This window comes from Lampetra planeri, chromosome 43, assembly GCF_965212315.1.
Source record: "Lampetra planeri chromosome 43, kcLamPlan1.2.h2, whole genome shotgun sequence".
Classification (NCBI taxonomy): domain Eukaryota; kingdom Metazoa; phylum Chordata; class Hyperoartia; order Petromyzontiformes; family Petromyzontidae; genus Lampetra; species Lampetra planeri.
In genome coordinates this window covers 7570502-7591476 of record NC_136149.1, presented here as the reverse complement: position 1 = coordinate 7591476, position 20975 = coordinate 7570502, and the positions used below count along the sequence as shown (strand labels likewise).

General features: G+C 47.1%; 2 protein-coding genes across 7 annotated transcripts in view; one reads left to right on the top strand and one right to left on the bottom strand.

Annotated features, from left to right (window-relative positions):
- Positions 1–2031: 2031 nt before the first annotated feature.
- LOC144732681 (sodium/potassium-transporting ATPase subunit beta-3-like) lies at positions 2032–15909 on the top strand. Its single transcript, XM_078614251.1, has 7 exons — positions 2032–2562; positions 8496–8624; positions 8817–8915; positions 9304–9497; positions 10585–10644; positions 12588–12680; positions 12818–15909. The coding sequence occupies exons 1-7, from the start codon at positions 2451–2453 to the stop codon at positions 12977–12979; spliced, it is 849 nt and encodes a 282-aa protein (XP_078470377.1). The 5' UTR covers positions 2032–2450; the 3' UTR covers positions 12980–15909.
- A 547-nt stretch (positions 15910–16456) lies between these two features.
- LOC144732680 (transcription factor Dp-1-like) overlaps positions 16457–20975 on the bottom strand; it is a 37116-nt gene continuing 32597 nt past the window's right edge. For 5 of the 6 annotated variants that reach the window (XM_078614247.1, XM_078614248.1, XM_078614245.1 and 2 more), the window contains one exon: positions 16457–20725. In XM_078614247.1, coding sequence (XP_078470373.1) covers positions 20578–20725 — 148 coding nt within the window. In that variant the 3' untranslated portion in view covers positions 16457–20577. The remainder of the gene's footprint in view (positions 20726–20975) is intronic. The other variant, XR_013588221.1, reaches the window with a different exon arrangement.

Sequence of the window (20975 nt, the reverse complement as noted above, 5' to 3'; positions counted from 1 at the left end):
TGTGCAACGTTGACACATCCCAGGCGGGAACAACACAAGGTGCTTGAAGTTGTGTTGTCCTGTTTGTCGTGTCGTGTGTTTGAGTGGAGCGGTGGCGCAGTGGTTACCGCCACACGCCGAGTTCGCGTTATGTCCACGGATACAAAAATATATAAACGGCTGGTTGGGTTGCCACCTTCTCAGGTACAACAATCGGGGGCACGTGAGAATGCCCACCGTTACTGTATTGGCAGAGGTGAGGACGACACGACAGTTGTGTGTTCGTATTATTACGCAACTTTGAAAGGCTGGGTAAATACTCTTAGGTTTTTTTTGGTAAAGTCACTTAGGTAAAAAAAGAATAGATTTCTTTTTATTATTATATTATTTGTATGAATTTTTCTAATAGCGCAATACATTTTTTTATTATTTACTTATTTTTCCATACGTTACTTTACCGAAAAAACCTAAGAGTACGAATCCTTGCAGTCACGAAAGCTTCAAATCTAGAATTAAGGCTGGGTAAGTTTAATGTGCCTGGAAGATCTCCAGAGTTCCCAGGACAGCAAGGACGTCCTGGGGGAAGCAAGACAAGCGACAACCCACCGACTAGCGAGTTATATCGAACCTTTTGAACCAGGCCCAGGGGCCTTCCTCCTCTCATCATCCTAAGTATGGTCAAGCACCCCCCCCCATCCAGCAGTGGATTGACAAGCGGGCTATGAAGTGCCGACCACGTGCTTGTGACAGTCGTCCCCCAATCCGTGGGCTGCGCGCGTTGGGTGTAAAATCGAGAATGAATGGGGCTGGACGCGCCCGTCAATGCGGAAGGGACCTACCGCGCGCACACGTGCTCGCACTGTACTCCCACACGTGTTCCCCACTTCCCCTCGCCCCATCACCAGATACAAGGACGACTCAGCCTGTCGTGTGGGGCATCCGTGCCCCCCTCCCCCCTTTATTATCACCAGCCATGAACAATCCACTGCTGGATGAATGCCAACGCCGATCCGTCCATGAAACCCTCACGACCATGTCCTACGACAATCAGCCTCGCTCCCAAGCACGAGCTTGATGGTCATGGCTACATCTTTGCGTCCTCTCGGTCGAGTTCCCATGGCGTAGAATTGCGCCGTGTACCGGCGTGGATTTGCAGGAACGTCCTCTCTCTTTTTCTTCCGACGTTTCTGGGAAATACGTCGATCAGTTGCGCAATAAACCACTCAACGCGACGAAGTTTGCGCGTCCTGCACATTGACTCTCTCCTGAGGTCGCTCCGCGCCTTTGTATTCTCGCGGATTCGCCACCAAATGTCAACGTCTCGTTAATTGCGGTAGTCCCCTGGCAGGCGGTTGCTGCGAGGACATCGTCATCATCATCGTCGTCTCCCCCGTGGCTCGCAGCGTTTACACGGGGCCCCCCCGTCGTCTCTTAAGTGGCAGTGTTGGTCGTGTGTGTAAAGCCCTCGCCTCCGACAGATTCAGTCCGATACCCAGTAGACTCCGCGTCCTTCGACGAGAGCCGCCCCATCGTGCCCTCCGATGCGGTAACGCCGAGCTTTGTGCCCCCCTCTCTCTCTCTCAATGCGCCACTAAACCCCCGCGGCTTTCGCTTCGGCGAGAGGCGCCGCTTAGCGAAGGGGAAATTTCATCTCCCCGCACACAAAACAACAACAACAAAGACTCCCTGCCACTCCCTGCTACCCCCCCCCCCCAGTACAGCTTCAACAGACTGTAGGGGCGAATGCTGTCAGCGAGCACCTACGAAGGCCGTCACGGCACACGAGGAGGTGGGTGGCCAACCCCACGCACGGCCGCCTTCGTCTCCCCAGTGGCGATGTTTACGCATCGCACCGGGTACTCGTTAGAGGCCGAGTGGACCGAGGCGAGACAATCGTCGCCCGGCTCGTGACCCCGCGCGGTGACGTCACGTTCACACCACGCGGTGACGTCACGCGCACACCACGCGGTGACGTCACGCGCACACTACGTAGTGACGTCACGCGCACACTACGTGGTCGCGTCGCCCTTAAAAGGGGCCGGGGGGGGCGCCTTTCCCCTCCTCCTCCAGGCGCGCCGCCGCGTCGCGCTCTCTCCTCCTCCCTCTCCTCCCTTTCTCTTCTCTCCTCGCACCGACGCCGCTCTTTCGCCTCTCGCTCTTCTTCCCCCCCCACCACCGCCGGCGTCGCCGTCTCATTCACGACGCCAGCGGCCTCTGACTGCCTCCCGCCCTCTAACCCCCGGCTCGTTGTTTTCCCGCCAAAGGGAATTAATAAGACGGCGGCACCTTTTAAGGGACGCTTGCGGTTTTATTTCCCTCACAAAGAATCCAACACCACCATCGTCGTCATTCACGCCTCGCTCGTCTTCCCCCAGCCGCTTGAATCTTAAATCTCCGTCCGCCTCGCCCAAGTGAGAGACGCCGGCCTGCTGCTGCTGCTGTTGTCGCCGCCGTGAGGTGAACTAGTAAAGATGTCGTCTGAGAAGGAGAAGAAGACGTTCGCCGAGTCGATGGCGGAGTGGAAGCTGTTCTTCTACAACCCGCGCACCGGCGAGGTGCTCGGCCGCACGGGCAAGAGCTGGGGTGGGTAAGAGGCGTGCCCGCCGCAGGGTTCGCGTCAATTCTCGCGTCTTTTAGTCGATTAACGCGGCGAATGTCATTGAGGTGTTTTTTAATACAAAATGTGTAAATGGAGCAATCTCGCCAAACGCGATGGAACGCGTCCATGGGGGGGAGCGATGAGAAACCTGCCGAATTCTCGGCTGTGCGGTGGCTTTGTAGAGAGAGAGAGGGGGGCTGGGTGGGTGGTGGGGGAGGCCTTGGGGAGGGGAAATCGGTGATCGTGGAGCAAGGGGATCGATCCCATTGATGGTCCTCGCCGGCGAGGAGAGAGAGCGACGTTACAATAGTAACGCGTTACTACTAAACACGCGTTGGTCGCGTTGTTACAGGGCGCGTTACGTCTGTCACGCCACTACTGGATGATGACGATGATGGTGAAGAGGGCCTCTTCATCATCGTCCTCTTCATCGCCTTTAGAGTCATTTCTTTACCGCCTCGCCGACGTCTTTAGAAGCACCGTGATGGGGCGGGGGGGCACATGGTGATATCGACATATTACTCATGAAGGTTTTATGAATGATCTTGTCGCTGTTGTCACTGCCGGTAAAGAACTAACAATCTGCTGCGTGCAATGAATGGTCGCCATGCACAACGATGGCTGCTTTGGTCTCTGCTGAGGACGCATCCGCCTTGGCGGGGAGGTGTGGCGCAAGGTGTTTGTGTGGTATGCGAAGGGGGGGGTACACGTGGTGTGTGTGCGTGTGTTGTGTGCACGCGTTGTGTACGTGTTGTGTGTACGTGTGGTGTCTCTGTGCGGTATGCCTAGTGGTGTGTTGTGTAGTGTGTACACATGGTGTGTGTACACGTGGTGTGTTGTCTCTGTGGTTTGGAGTGTGTAGGGGAGCGGCAGTGTTGGTGCGCTACATTACGAACCTGGCGACCCGAGTTAGATTCACGCTCACGGCCAAAATCGGTGACGATTATCTGAACCGGTCCTGGGCCTCCCCTAGGTCGATTCGGCCTCGAATGAGTACCTGGTGCGGTGTGAAAACATCGCCACTGTGGAGGCGAAGGCGGCCGGGCGTGGTGCTGGCCACCCACCCCCTCGTGTGCCATGCCGGCCTTTATAGGTGCTACTCGCTAACAGCACTTGCCCCAGCAGTCTGTTAAGGCTACACGGGGATCTTTGTATTGTGGTATGGGGGTGTGATGCACGTGTTCGTGTGGAACTACGCCTGTGCTGTCCACGTATAGGCTGTACACGTGTGCGTCTAGTTCGTATTACGCGCACACTTCCGTGCTCCGTATTTGGTTAGTGTGTTAATCGTGTGTGGTGTCTTGTGCGGTGCGTGTGTGTGATCTAAATGTGTGATACACGCAGGCTTGGTGTGTGTTTTATTAATTCACGTGTCCGTGATAAATCAGGCTTTCATTTAAAAAACAGATGAGCCCGTTCAGACGAAGAAGCCCTTGGTGTATGCGTGTGTGAGTGGTTTATATGGCGGTGCGTGAGGAGAGCGACTGTGTGCCACACGTCTCTCTTGGCGTCGCCTTGTCATGCGTCATCTTCGCCCTCGGAGGGGGGGGGGGCCTCCTTGTCACGACACCTCTGTGGCGCGAGCTTTCGGTGCGTTGTTTGGCTCCTCCGAGGTCGAGTTAAAATGGGACGAGCTTTTCGTGTGTTTGGCGTTTCCCGCAGTTGCTTTACCAGTTCCCGGTGGGCCGAGGCTAAGCGTGGTCCCCATCGCGTCGAAAATGAACCCCGATTCGCCCACAATGAGTAATGATGCCTAAAGAAAGCTAATTAACACCAATGGAGACTAGGCTCTAAATAAAGCTGTCTCGGGTGTGGACCAATCAATTTCAAGGACCGTGCTTATAATTATCAGAGTTGTTTATTTTTGTTTGCATTTTGACTGCTTGTGTTGTGGTTATTGCAAACATGATCCCTTGTATAAAGGTGTCAGTTTTTGTACCAGTTGAAAGGGTAAAAACCTATTACTATAAGGCTAATTAAGCCACTGATGAACCCACTGATTATTATGTCTATAAGTAATTTGACAATTTGCTGTTTAACATTGTGTGTTTCCTATTGTTACTGGGAGCCACAGTGCTCGCGTTCACAGAAGATAATTAATAGGGCTGCTTTCGTTAATATTTAAACATGTGCGTTGGCCACAGCGAAATTGGCACGGTAGTGTCCCCTTTTGGTGCATATCAAATAAACGCTTAAATGTTGGCCAGATTAACCCCGGATTTAATTTCAATATTCAGGACGCAACCAGCAATATAATTGGCATGGTGTGCTTTGTTTCTGAGGTTACAGGCCACGGACAGTAAAGGTTTAGGTAACGGAATAATAAGCTTGCTGTAAAATCACACGTGTGGAATTTGGCATCACAGTGCCCTCTAGGGGGGCCCTCATGTGTCTACGTTCAACGCTCATTTGAAAATGGTAGTTACACGAAAATTATTTTCGTAACGCGATAGCCGTTGAAAGAGTAAACGCTTTGCTTCATAATGTAACTTGATTTTACTTTATAAAAATCCACAAATGTTGATGGCTCAGGACTATTTAGTCTTTTTCTGGAGTATGGCAAATGTGTGTACATCATACGTCCAGGTTTAAGTTTGTGAGCCATGTGATAGTTTTGGGAGTTGCGCGATGATTACTGGCCCAGTCCGCCAGAGAGCGCGGGCAGAATGCAGTTATTTGCGATACGATGCATTGTTTGGTTCGGGTGGCCAGTCCCACGGTGGGGTCCTCTTAAAATTTTCCACTTGTGGAAGAGGCGTGTGCAACGACTAGTGGCTATTCTGATGCGGTTGATGGAGGAAGCACCACAGTTTTATTGAAAAATCGTCAAAGTTATGCGGCGCGGTAGTGGGGTCTTCGATGTGAGGCTTTTATTAGGAACCTCGACAGAACTCAATAGTGTTGCTGGCCAGCACTCTTCAGTGGGCCCTGCTTCTACGGCCGTCTGGAACGCTGTTCCTTCCGATATTAGGAAGCCACTGGAGCTATGCACTTTAAAATCCTAGATTGAAGACTAATTTCTTTACAACACTTTTTTATGTTTAGTTCTTCCCCCGCATCTCAGATTAGCACGGTTTGCTACGTACGGTGCGAAAGAAGTTCAGCATACATACGTACATTGGTTTCCTGGCTCTCGGACGGGTTTATAGAGGATCGAGCAGGTCTTGGTGTAACGTGAGTTCCATGCATCCTCGGATTGTTCTCATTGGTTTAATATTGCGGCATCCCGACAGATTTGCTGGCATAATGTTGGCCAGAACGGTGAGCCACTTCGTGGGAGAGCATTTATCTGTTTAGTTAACTGCCTATGACCAAATTATCTCCAACGTGCCTGGTCCTGTCAGATCTCGGAAGCTCAGCCGGTTTGAGCGCTTGCACAGTGCTTGGATGGGTGATCGGCAATCACAGCAGGTTGTTATATTTTGTGGGGCTACTTGGTGGGCATCAAAGTGGAGTGCAGCAAAATCCATTATTGTACCGTACTTGTATGCTCCCACGTCTATGATGCCCATCTTTAATTCTCACTGTTCAGTGTGGTCAAGCGTAGACAAAATATCCACATGATGTAGGGAGGTCTCGTCCAACAAAAATGGATTGTCAAAGCCATATATGTATTGGTAACAGTGATTTATTGCTAAACTGTGGTTAAGTTGGAATTTGGTTGCACCACGGTACTGTCAATGACGGGCAGTGTATAATATGTACCAATGGCATACTGATTTACCCCATTTTCCAAGGTTTGGCAGATTTCCCAATTGCGTATTGTGAAAGTGGTGAATTCTAGATTTAAAGCTTTCGTGACTGCAAGGATTCATACTCTTAGGTTTTTTCGGTAAAGTCACGTAGGTAAAAAAAATAGAAATAATAATAGAAATAAAATTATAAATCACGACGTTTCGGAGGCAGCACAAGTCTCAGTCATCAGGTGGGACCGTCACAGTTAGATGTACTGTATCAAGTGAGGCAAAATTCCAAGATACAAGTTCCTCCTCCCCCCGTTAACTTGTATTTAAGACCTTGTATCTTGGAATTTTGCCTCCCTTGATACAGTAAATCTAACTGACGGTCCCACCTGATAACGGAGACTTGTGTTGCCTCCGAAACGTCGTGATTTATCATTTTATTTCTATTATTATTTCTATTATCTTTATTTTTACCTACGTGACTTTACCGAAAAAACCTAAGAGTATAAAGTGATGAATGCCATTTGACATGCGAGAACGCTCTATCCCAACCAGAAAGAATTCCCAACCGCTGTTTTGGTTGGCCGCGTGGTTTGTTTCTGAACAGATGCTGTTGCAGTTGAAGTGTCAAACGTTGGATAGAAAAATACTCTGGCCATGTAGGTTTGGAGCAATGGGGATATTTGTGCTAAAAACTGTTGAAGGAGGTGCATATTTCACCCCCCCCCCCACCAATATTCTGCTCAGGTTGGTGGGATGCCTTGTGGTTTAGAGAAGTAAAATCTCAGCTCATTCTGGTTAAAGGAGAGCCATTATTTCAAAGGTCTGTAATTAGTGTAAAAATGTGGCGCTTGAAAATGCAAAGTCTTAAAACACTTATAAGCCTGTAGTTTTAAAATATTTGGTAAAGTATATTCTCATACAAGTGATTGTTCAAGTATTGTATCCTTTTTGTTGACTGAGAAAATTGATCATCTTTTATAGTTTTATTACCAGTATCTTCTAGTAAAGTGTAAATGCTGTAAGTGGATATAATGTCAATTTTCAGCATTGGACGAGCTGTAATCTGGATTATAAGCGATTTAGTCCCATCTGTATTTTGAAATGGAATGGAATTTCCAGTTGTTTATTGTACGAGCTATGACTAGCTCGTGGTTGTAAAAAAGATATTTAATTATAAAAGTGGTTTGGTTTAGGTGCCTTATGTTTAATACAGGAGCTGTAAAATTGTATTATTTTGAGGCCGTTACCAAAAATACATAACGCAAGTTGATTAGTACACCTTTTGTATGCTGCCTCATTGTATTTCAGCCTACGTTATCACAATACAGTATTGGCTTTCACCTTAAAAAAAAATTGTGGAAATTCAAAACAGAGTAGTTGAATCTCTTTATGACACTGTAGAGTTCAGTAATTGCCACGTGTGACTTTGAAGACCTGTTTGCACATTTTCTATGTAAGCTTTCTGTTAGGAACCCACACTTGATGGTGCTCATAATTGTTAAACATTACCTCTTTGATGGCTTTCATTGCACATTACTCTTTTGAATTTTCTGTCGATCGTTAATGTTGGCCTATTAATTATGTAGCTTTTACATTAATTGTGCAATGTTGGGATATAACCACTATATACTCATTTTTATTATTTCTTGAATGACCTAATGCGTTTATCCCGAGACCAAATCCTAAACTCGCTTCCCTGTTAATTTACCCATAAATCCTGTGCAACCAATTACATAAAAAGGTAAAATAATACAGGTTTTTTTTGGGTTGTATTGCGTAAAAAAAGGTTTGTCACGTAAACGGAACATGCCAAGTCATTACTTGTACAGCACACCGGTGTATTGGAGAGCAAATCTACAACATTTACAATCCGAGTACATAAATAGGTTTACTCATTTCTAGATAAGAAAACAGAACATGCCAAGTCGTTACTACTACAGCATACCGGTGTATTGGAGAGCAAATCCACAACATTTACAATCTGAGTACATAAATAGGTTTACTCATTTCTAGATAAGAAACTGCCACTGTAATCTACACTTCCACACATCCCTTTGCCCGTTTTATGCTTGTCCCCATGATGATCATAAAATGTGTGCCAAATCATCTACCTGTATATATATAAAAAAAAATCGTTTTCACATTGCTCTACTTAATACTTCAATTTCGTACAGAACTTGTTTGTGGATTCTTGGAGATTTTTCACCAATTTGCGACGTTTGTTTTTGCAGGGATGATTCTTCTGTTCTACACGGTGTTCTACGCTTTCTTGGCCTCTCTGTTTGTGTTCACGATGTGGGTGATGCTGCAGACTGTTGATGACAAAAACCCCAAGTACCAGGATCGAGTGTCCAGCCCAGGTAACCATTTGTCTTGTCACCCCGGCCCATGGTGTGGTGCGAGTGCCTGCACCGCGATTACTACTTCCTATTACATTATAAATGATGGACATTGTTGGTGAATTATTTAGGTATTCATTACGTATTTATCTTAACGGTTGCTTTGAATTGTTAATGAAACGTGTTGTATTTTTGGTTTGCTTTGCACCTTAGGAGTTGTAATGCGGCCAAAGATGAATAAGGCATTGGAGTTGTTCATAAATCGGAACACAAACGACGACATAATCAAACATCTGAATTCATTTCTTGAAGGTGAGGAAAGTATTTCAAATGTATCTGAATTTGTAATTCGTTATTTCATTACCTTTCCTGAATACTGTAGATTTAGATAGACATGAATCAACAACGTCATGTAATTTATAGTTTCTGCAAATCAATATAATGGGTATTGAAGTAACATGTAACCGTAAATGAGTAGGGACATCTCTCGCAATATTGGCTTGTGTATTTTGTAAAAAACCATATACATTGTGCACTGGTATATATTCTTGTGGAGTGCAAAGAATGAGGGCATTACCGATAAGTATCTCGCGTGCTCTTTGATGTAATTTAATATTGATGAGCAATGTTTTTTTTAAGCCAGGTGGTGGGGTCTCTTGAATAGCTTGCGTGATGACAATGTTCCCGTTTGTATTTGCAGCTTACGATGAGGCCAATCAGACAAATAAGGCGCTGTGTCAAGCGGGAAGGTACAGAGACGCCCAGAATGGCCGACCGAACGAGGATAACGTGTGGCCTGCGTGTCGCTTCAACCGATCCGACTTTGGAGAGTGTGCCACTCCTGACTACGGCTACACCAACCAAACGCCATGCGTTTTCATAAAGCTGAATCGGGTATGAGTAAGCTCCTCGGTGCTAGTTCCACTACTCGGACGTGTAACCTCCTTGGCCAAAAATAAGACTGCTTTTGAGTCCAGGGGGCCAGGCCAAAGAAGCAGCTCGGAGGTTAAGAGCGCTGAGCTTGGCACTGCTGAGACTGGGTTCAAAATCGAGATGGTGTAGTGGTTTGATGACCTCGGCCGAATTAATAATGGTTGCACAGAATAACCATCACAGTCACTGGCGGAGCCAGTGGGGGGGGGGGGTGGGGTAGGGTGGCACGTGCCCCCCCCCCCCCCAATGATCCGATCTAAATTAATTTCGATCGGATCATTGGGGTTTATTAGTAATAAATCGGCATTTTGCGACCCCCACTGCCACTGTGTAGCATATTATTACGTGCCAGGGACTCTGAGATGAGTCCATAATTGACAATAAGTAACGGCAAAGCAGTTATAAGTGACTCGCAGATTTGTGCGCAGTTGCGTATACAGTACACGACTTCCCTGAAGGCATATTTTCAGCGAGCGCAATGCCGATCACACAACGCGGTTCGAATTCGACCCTCGATCGATGGCTGTGCCATCGCCGCACACGCGTCGAATAAAAACCAAGGGACAAGTCCTTACTAACAACTCCTATAATTGTTCATGTCTGGAGGGGTTGCCCCCCCCCCCCCTACCTGAAACTCCTGGCTCCGCCATTGATAAATGTTATTCTGCTATTAATTCGCCCAAATTCCACCAATGAGAATTATACAATTTTTATTTGACTAGCATGAAATAACATTACAGTGGTGTGCCCTGTACTTTGTGGACCAGAAGTCACTTCAAGGTATTTTGGAGGTGGCTCGGTGATCTCTGCTTTCATGGGCCATTCTGTTAATGCTAAGGGGTTGGACTGCTTTTTGAGATCCGATTGGATATTTTGTTTGGTAGCAATCCCAGATAGCACAATTATGTAAAATTTGGGGGGAAAGATGAAAGAAATATTTTCCATAGGGGGTGGAATAAAAATGAGAACTAAAGTTTAATACGTTCCGTTATTTTGAATGTTTAAATTGTTCCACATGGCTGAGCTAATGCTGAGGTTTTTCTGGTAGATAATTGGATTCAAGCCCGGCACGGTTAACGAAGCCCCCAAAGTCATGTGCTCAAGCAAGGTTTGTGGCCGCGATGACATACACCCACATTAATGTTGCATGCAAATATTATGGGCAAATTATTTGAGTTTTAGATATTTCGATTTTAACAATTTACAATTTTTCATTGAGCTGTATGATGATCACATTCTGCATTTACTCATTTTTAAAACAAAGATGAAAAACTTCAATGTTTAAACTACACATGCAAAGTTTCTGTATAATGGATTAAAGGGGTTGAATAATAAATACTCGTCTGGAACACGTAGTTCCAATGCCAACAAAAATGCAGTGGCCACACAAATCATTTGCCCGGTAATATTCGTGGTGGATGTGCGCTGTGATGCGTGCTTTGTGAGATGTGGTGTTCACTTGTTGTCTTCCCCCTTCTACTCTACCTTTCTCTTCTAAGTGTGCAACACTTTAGCGGACTATAACTAACCACTGGTAAGGTGTCTGCATTGCCACCAGCTCTGTGCTTGCCTGCAAAAACGTGCAATGCAATTATTTTGGCTGCGTGGAATGAGCATAGTGTGCCACTAGTTGCTTTATTGTTTTTCATTGGCTCCGGTGCCTTATTCAGACTTAAATTGCACCCATCGGCCTCTAAACCGGAGTAGGTTTTTTCTTTGAGAAAAAATGGTGAGCCGCGTTTCCCACAACAACCACATTTAATTACTGTGGTTGTACAATGCTCAACGGCCATTGAACAGTACATAATGTTAAGCCTCTGGTAAGGTGGCATTAATTTAAACATTTTTAGAGCAATTCTAAAGCACTTGAATCATCACATTTTCAATGGGTATGAAGACACAGATGTTTACGTTGATAAATACAAATTTTTAACACGTAGGCTTTTGTGACCAATATCCATGATATAGTTTTTTTTTGGGTTAGATCGCATAAATATATAAATGTGTCGTTAAACCTGCCACCACCCGACACGGCCAACTAGTAAGGGTTGTCACGTAAACAACGTGCCAATTCATCACGAGTGAAGCACTAGTGTGGAGTGTAGTGTGTAGTGTAGTGTGTAGTGTAGTATACTGGTACAGCACTAGTGTGTAGTGTAGTGTATAGTGTAGTATACTAGTACAGCACACCGGTGTGTTGGAGAGCCAAGCCACAACATTTACAATCCGAGTACGACGTTTCGCCAGTAATTACAACTAGCTTCATCAGGCGACAGCCAGATTTGTGGAGAAGTCCACCCGTTTCGTTCCTTGTATATAGAGGCATAAATGTGGTTACCGTTCGTACGGCTATTTGAATAGACACAATGGACAGAAAGGCCAAGATCAATGGGCTCGCATAATGTACGTTGACTCATTAATCCCCCCCTCCCCCCCACATGTGCCTCCTATATAAAGAACGAAACGGGTAGACTTCTCCACAAATCTGGCTGTCGCCTGATCAAGCTAGTTGTAATTACTGGCGAAACGTCGTACTCTGATTGTAAATGTTGTGGCTTGGCTCTCCAACTCACCGGTTAGTGCTGTACTAGTGACGAATTGGCACGTTCTGTTTACGTGACAACCCTTACTAGTTGGCTGTGTCGGGTGGTGGCGAGTTTAATGACACATTTATATATTTACGCGATTGAACCCAAAAACAACCTCTAAAGCATTGTTTAGCTTTTGCTATCTTGGGTTTTAGTCACTTCCTGAGAAAAATAAATGGGAATAATCTTATGTACCTAGTTGCATCTTAGTGTCTTGCCAATGATTAACTTTAATGTGTCGCCCAGAATAACCGTACATTACAGTATAGAAGGTGCTAAAGCTACAGAATATAATTGTGCCCAGTGACTTAAGTTTTCCTAATCTGTGCCTTAGTACTGTGGGAAATTTCAAAGTTGCTTATCATGGTATGAGAAAGGCAGCTTGGTATTTGTACATTTCATTCTTGGGCTCTTTTGCCTGATGTTGTATTTTTAAGTAAATGCTTGTGAATTCACCTTTCAGAAAGAGGGTGATAATCTTGGAGACCTGGAGTACTTCCCAAATGGTGGAACCTTGGATCAAATGTACTTCCCTTACTATGGAAAGAAATTGGATGTAAGTACTTTGGACACTCTTGTGATTTTAATGATGTCAAGTTTTTCGTTATTGTTTTATCTTGGAGAGGTTGATGTATGTAAAAAGCATTTTGGGGTGCAGAGTGATTTTTGTTTGTGTGCTTGTTTGTGGTGCAGCCCATGTACACACAGCCCCTCGTTGCTGTGAGATTCCTTAACTTGACCAAGCAAATGGAGGTGACCGTGGAGTGCAAGGTCATTGCCCGCAATGTGAAGGTTATAGATGACCGTGATAAATTTCTGGGTCGCGTCACGTTCAAGATCAAGCTTGAAGACTAACGAGAGGTGCATGCTGTGTCCTGCAGCTTGTGCTGTGTCCTGCAGCTTGTGCTGTCCCCACTCCACTGGCCATAACGTTTAGTTGCTGTTGCTGATGTTTGTTGTCATAGTTGTGTGCAAACCTGTGCGCTGACGCATGAGTAAAACCTCCCGCCACCCCCCCCCCAACACTTTCCTTCCCCATTTGCCACTGTTTCACTGATGGATGCTGATGCGTATTGCTTGTGACCACGTAATGGTAGCTACCTCTGCTCTGACTGCTGTTTGTGTGGACATTTAACTGAAGCCGTAGGGTCTCTCGTACCCTTACCTTCATGGCTTCTTATGGGGCCAATGGAAGGGTTTGTGCATTTTAGTTTGGAACATGAATAACAGGTAGCGTGGGGCCAACTCTATAAAGATGTCAAAATGGAAACTGTTAACAGGTGTCGTTGTGTTTCTGTGGTGAGTTGGGATCAATTAGAATTTTGGACTTTACGTGCCCTGTTCATTCGCAGGGCTGTGGTTTGCACTCAGATCAGATGTGGCCCATTGTTGCTCAACATATTCCCAGTTGTACCATACAATAAGTCCTAGATTTAATGGAGAAGTGTTTTAATCTTCATATGACCCTTTGCTGTCAAATGGCGCAGTCTGAAATGTTAAACTGTGTTTTCAATCTCATCGTGGTGGTGTTTCATGAGGAATGTGCGATTTACTAATGATGCCAGTAAAACTGCAAAGGAAAAACCGGTGCCACTTAGCAGCATGTGACCCTGGCCTCTTGCCAGGAGCACATTGCACACAATGCATCTTTGCCAAGTCTCCTGCCAGGAATTGTCAATAAAAATAACACGAGGAACATTTAAGTTGCATTAATGGTTTACTCTTACACTTCCTTGACTTGTGTTTCTTGTATATATTGTGATTGATATTAGATTATAGTTAAGTGTTTAACAATCGCATTGCTAAGTTTCATAAGTATATTTAAAAATCCATTAATGTAATGTTTTCGTTTTTAAATCTATTCATGATTACATAAGAGCCTAACTAAAACCAGCCCTACATGTTAAGAAGCACTGGTACTATTAATTGAATCCTGTTTACATACAACCTTATTATATGCAACTTAAATTGTATCTGGCACCGTTTTAACTTGTGTTTTAGTAAGTGCACATGAGATCGATGTGACATTCATTATTGGTGCGTCCGACATTGCTTAAGTTTCAGCAGTAGCCTTTTTTTTGAGAACTTTTGCAAATTAATATTAAGTTTGACATCCTGAGATGGAGCACATTCAAATGTACAAATTTGGATTTGGCACTGTAGAAAGAAAAAAATTCTCCTTTATTTATTGTGTTTTTTTTTTTAAATGAAGGTTGATAACCAAAGTTTATTTGGAAACAATCACATTTCAAAATGTAAGCTTAACCAAGGATCACTCGGCTGTTACAATCATCAAGGTTAATATATTATTTATCGCCTTCATGCCTTCTGAGGTGAGGGCTGCGAGTAAGTTATGTGATTTTGGAGAACTACACGATATTTAACTCACGTGTTGCATGCACTGTATTGCAAAGTGTTTTTGGCCTGGGCGAGTACTAACTAGCAGTCGATTGTGTAAGACAAAAAAAGACACCCGACAGGAGGGAGAACTTTGCATTAATGTGCGATGTTCTAGATTTGAAGTTTTCGTGACTGCAAGGATTCATACTGTTTTTTTCGGTAAAGTCACGTAGGTAAAAAATTGAAATAAATTAAATCAGGACGGTTCCACCTGAAGGACGGAAGCTTGTGTTGCCTCAAACGTCGTGATTTAATTGCTTACCTATGTGACTGCCAAAAAAACCAAAGGGTAAAATGCGATGTATTTCCTGGTGTGTGCGTGAGCATTGCAGTGTCTGGGACCTGCCATTTCTGCTGTCAAGCTTGGCTTGCACGACACTCGTGTTTATTGTCCCCGTTTTTCTTAACCTAAACTATTCCAAAAGGTTCCTTTTTTACACAATAATACGCTGGCTGTGGCTTTACTTTAAGAAGATAGTTGCATTGTAGGTTCATGCAGTTGAAACTTGTAATAAAGAAAATTGGTTATGCAGCGATGTTAAATTGATGACTCCGTTGCCCCGTGACCAATTACCCCGCGGTACATTTTTGTAACCGTTTTAAATGCATCTTGCTATTCTCTCTGGTTCTTTTCGGTAGAGTCGGCGTAGATGGGTCAAATTTTAACTACATGCATTCAAATAACATTGCTTTGCAGTGCACCCAGGCGTTTGCGGATTTTTTTAAATGTGCGTGCGTGTTTTCACTGCCTGCATTGGGGTACAGCTGCTGATGGTACTGTGGTGGTCGGTGGCACGCTGCAGGACTTTCACAACATTTCATTTGCCGCTTCGGGGGGGGTGGGGGGGGAGTTCGAAAATGGCTGTGGGCAAGTCCAAATCTGCTTGTGTATGCAAGTGGTGGAAGGAGTTGGAAACTAATTAAAGTGCGAAGATTGTATTGCTGTGTGCAAGGGGGGGCAGTCTTCCTGCAAAGGTGGCACGGGTGACTTTGCAAAGGTTTACCTACTTGGCGAAGTTTGCCTACTGGCATACAGGAGCGCAGGTCGTGTTCACTCGGATACTGCCATCACCTGAGCGTTGTGTACTGTGCAGTGTTTAGCTAGACTTAAAAAAGAGCAGTATTTAATGTAGTTGTGACTTCAGCTGAGGCGTTTGCTCAAACAAATGTATTTTCGGTGTGAAAGCCTTGGCTTTTATCATAAAAATTTAAGTGCATTTTGTGGTCATTTTGTAGTTTGAATTTTCCGTTGGAAATAATCTTGGTGTACATATTTCAGATTATAAATTTCAGACCTTATAATTGTATGGAAAATAGTAAAGTGAACGTTTTTAATTTACGCGTTTTTAATTGACATTAAAATAAAAGTGAATTGACAACCCTCATTCGTGTCCAGATTGTTTTGGGAAAGATGTGCAGTATGTCAAGGTTTCTCACCATGAATTACCCTGAGACTTGTGGCTCAAGCTATAAAGGTTTTGGTCAGTAAACGAATCAAATGGCTAAGTCCGTCTTTTCATACGGTATAGCATTACTTTACAATACTGTTATGGTGTGACGTTTTTTGCATCAAAGTTGATTTAGTTTGAGTGCTGATGTTACACCCCCCCTCCTGAACACATCGGATGTGTGTCTCGCGCAAATGTGGGCAGTGATTGTCTGCATACACACGAAATCGGTCTATCGGCATATGGGGCTTCTACACCACCTATGTACTAGTCAAAATCGATCTGAAAATTAAAAGTTGTACATTACACTTGCGGCCAACAATTGAAGTGGTAGCAGCGTGGTTACAATTGGCCATAACATTTGTTTTTATCGTGTCGTCTTCATCGAGGAAGATTGGTATAGAGCACCTGAGCCACTTCCTGGTTAAATACAACCGACCAACTACAATTAACTCGGGGGAGGGGGAAACATTGGCAGGCGGCATTTAGGAAAGATGTTTATTTCAATCCAATGTACCCTAAATCATGTACTTGAACATTTAACACCCTTCAAACAAATGCCATCATCTGCAAAAGCACTCGCAAAACGGTTTCAAATAAAATGACAATTGAAACTAAACTATTTTAACCCCCCCCAACTCTGCTCAAATTCTCATTGTAATATTATACAAACAGGATTGTGATGGTCAAATTCTTGATAAAGTTACTCGAAAATGTCCCTTAAATTCCAACTTGTGAGCACAAAACATTAAGCAAACGGTCATAACACAGCCGGAAACATCGCCTTGACAATGTTTGAATGGCCAAGGTATCACAATGCAGGATGGCCTATTCTCTGTACACAAACATTAAACGGTGGTAACAGGAATTTGCATCGCATCGCCTTTTGATTACGGAAACCACATGGCTAGAGCCTCGAACTTTGGGCATGAAAACATTTCCTGTGGGTGGCCAAGGCGGCCAGAAATGGATGGGGCTCACTGAGCAGCCTAACCTCGATGCTGTTTTTGAAACGATGCCCCCCCCCCCCCCCGTGAGCTTGAGACCGCGGTGCGGAGCGCAACTGACAACGCAACCGATTGGCGTGGTTGGCCGGCTAGGTGACCTGTGACCACGTCTCACTGCAACTCGGAGGGGGGAATCCGAGTGACGATGCTCACCGCTGCCACGTGGAGCAAAAGGGAAATGTTTCCGAAGTTGATATAAAAAAACAATTATGTTCAGGGAATCGGCGACAACACTAAAACGACATCCAATCTCTATGGACTTGGATAACGCGACTCTCGCAAGTAACCCACGCAACTGCACACGGCAGTTGAAAGTTTCGAGAATGAGATTGCATTTGTCAGTCCAGCCCAGATCGCAACCATCAGCACTGTCGCCATTTATTCAGAGAACAGAATGGGCACCTGAACACACCTTAAAGAACTGCATCTCGCTTTCAAAACCTTTGACTCGCCTTCCGCCAATTCCAAAGAGCGTGCAATTTAGACAAACAATTCTGAAACCACAGAACTGGGGAGGGCTGCACCAGCAGCACCTGAGAAGTCGCCACTTCCTCCTATTCCACTCCAACGGCCGACAAACCCAAAAGCATCGGCCACTGGGGATTGCCTTTTACGCGTCACCTGCTTGGGGGGGGGGGTGCGAATCTGAGCTCCATCTCACGATCCTCCTTATGGGTGGCAACAGCCTCCTTCCAGGCTCAGCGTGGTACCACAGCGGCGAGGCCCAACACCGGGACTGCTGGTCGCCACGTCTTGCCGCCTGCTTCAAATGCCACTAATTCCGGTTGGGCCACTTAACAATTGGGCTGTCACGGTCGATGAACATTTTCTTGCAAAATGTCAAGCTCGGCTCTGAATGGATGGCTCATGACTTTAAGGCACGAAGGTTACCGGGGGGAGGGCACGGGACTGGCAAGGACCGACGGCACGAGACGCACTTCTCTGACTCGTAGAAGCGAATAGGGAGGGAAGAAATCAAACAGACGCATGAAATCTCACGTCGTCCTTGCATATTGATAAAGTCGCTGTGCTTATTGCTCGAGGCGGCAACAGGGTGAGGAGGGGGTGGGGGCAGGGGTGGCTGCAGGTCAGATACCGACTCGGGAGGTTCGGCACCGTCTGAGCAGGGTTTGTTGACGAGTGCCCACCGATTTCACCACGACGTTGGAGCAACTGCTTGTGCAGACACAGGGGCGACCACGAGCCCCAGCTGCCACAGCAGTCGGCCTCTGCCTTGGGTTGAATGTGCGAGGGAGCAGGGGCAAGGGCTCGGTCAGACCGCGCAATGACGTTGTTCTCCGGCTACTGAGACATCTCGTGGCATGGGGAAGACCACTGCCGAGCCACCAAGCTGCCCCTCTCCCATCGCGGGTGAAGGTCACGTTCGGCAGAACACGCAACCTTGGTGCCGGAGGTTGCGCTTGTAGATGGAACGATGGGGAATGTGCGGGCGCTCTTTTAACGAGGCCCGGTGTGCCATGGCGGCACAACGCGAATCGGCTTCCAGTCAGAGCAGAAACCTCGTGGCCGATGACGACCCAGCACGGTCACCGCGTGGCATGGCGAGGTCACGATGGGTGGAGGCAGTGGCAACGTCCCGAACACATCGTCACCGATCGTCGTCTGGGTAAGCGGATGACGCAAGCGACGTTGCTTCAGTTTGGATCAGGACAGTTGGAGGACGGAGTCTGTTCGGTGCAGCATCACGGCTGTCCAATGACGCCGTGGCCATTGCAGTCGTCGCATCGTCTTGCGTGCTCACAGCCAAACATCAAGAGCAGCAGCCAGGATTGACAAAGGCCTCGGCGTTGGGACCACGTGATCCGGCTTCAAGACGCCAGGGATAATAATGAAACGAGAAAAGCGGTTCCTTTTTTTACTTTCGTTTCGCCGAACACCACACGGAAAGTCATAACCTCACAGTAAGATTTTAAAGTTAAAACGAGATTTCAGTAAAACGTGAGCGCATTTCATGTGCAAGACTTCGCTACTCGGGCCGACTTGTACGCGCACGCAGGAGCAGCCGAGGTGTGGAAGAAGGGTCCAGTGCGGTAAACACAAATCTGGAAGCCGCCGTCGCGGTCGATCGTGGTTCAAGGTGAGGCCCAGGACCAGGGCTCTTCACTCCCGACGCACGGTGGTCTCGTGTCGGTGAGCCCATGCCCACACTCGGCCTGACAAAAGTCAATGGACAGGCTTTTATTTCAACGACGACGCAAACAAGATCCAGACGTCTACACAAGCGTCGCCCCCGAGCTCTGCAATACATTCCACCGCGATGGGCACTGCTAGCCTCCCTTGCGTGGGGGAGAGAGACAAAGGTGGACAGTAGAGGCGTGGGTTGAAGACCTCCACTTCACAAGGCCCCTTGAACCTCCATGCGCTAGCTTTGATACTGGCAGTGCTTATTTACGTGCTAGTTGTGAGAAACTTCAGAGTATTTCACCAACATTTGAATGATGTAACAGGTGATTAAAAAAATGTATTAACTGTAGAATCAACGGACACGGTTTGCGCCACGCATTCCCGCGTGCCCGCTGCTGCTGGCGCGACAGAACGAGCGCGAACACACGGGGGGTGGGGGGGGGGAGTGAGAGTTCCCAAAGAGGCATGACGCCGGTTCGGAACGTTCACGACACGATTTGTTAAGCACCTGCGCCGGGCGGGCGAGGAGGGACGAGTCGATGTGAACCGCAGACCGAGAGTCATTTTGACAAAGCCCGAGCGGGAGCCCCAAGCTTGCCTCGCGTCGCACCGAGCGGCTCATCTCGCGCCATCGGTGCGGAAGGTCGTCCCAGGACTGGAAGTAGGGGGGAGCCACGTTTCCAGCGCTCATTACGCAAGCACCAGACGATTGTTTTGTTTTAATCAACATTGTGGTTTGCCATCCCACACATTTTTAGGTCAGTAACCCCCACAAACGACACGAGCAAACGGTCGCACAGAATCAACGTCAACTACCAGGACTCGGTTTGGCCAAGAAATCTCCCATTAGCCCTCGTGGGCAAAACCGCTGACAAAACGCCGACTTGGGGGCAGGGGATTCCCTTCCGTCGTTTTTTTTGTTTAAATTGCGCTTTCGTTGGGAAGCAGCTCACGAGTGCAAACAAAAGGAAATTCCGTGTCACGACCAACCAACCATGTCTCATTACCACTTTTTAATGTACCTAATGGGGGCTCCGTTACGATCCAGCGCGGCGCGAGAGACACGGCGGTGAATACCGCACCAACGTGGCCTTGGGACGGCCACACACAAGGCCCCCATTCTCTCCCCCCACCCGGCCCGCGTCTCTCCTGCACGCTTTCAGGCGATTCATCTCCCGCTCGGGCCTTCCAATAGGATCCCACCTCCAACTGGAGCCTTCAAGGGAAACCGGACTGGCAGGCGAATGCAACGGCGACATGGTTGGTCCCGCCCGGTTTGACCCCTGACCCCAGTTCGGCCCCCTAAAAGCGGCCACACGCAAAACATCGTCGTCACTCTGGCTATCAAAAAGAAAGTTACAAAACAATCGTGCGTTCGTATAAAAGATGCGTGGGGGCGGGAGGAGGAGCAGCGGAGGCCGCGCCATGGCCCCCCCCCCACCCCCGCAGGGCTTCAGTCAGAGGAGTCGTCGTCGTCTTCGCTGTCGTCATCTTCATCGTCTTCCTCATCGTCGTCGGCGAAGGAGAAGGGCGTCCCGCCGCGTGCCGCTCCTACCGGCCCGCACGGCTCCCCGTCCAGCACCAGCCCGGCCTCCACGTGGCTGCACCCGACACACGCACGTGTTCAGCACCACACTCACACAAGCACGTGTTCAGCACCACACTAACGCACGCACGTGTTCAGCACCACACTGACACACACACGTGTTCAGCACCACACTGACACACACACGTGTTCAGCACCACACTGACACACACACGTGTTCAGCACCACACTCACGCACGCATGTGTTCAGCACCACACTCACGCATGCACGTGTTCAGCACCACACGCACGCACGTGTTTAGCAC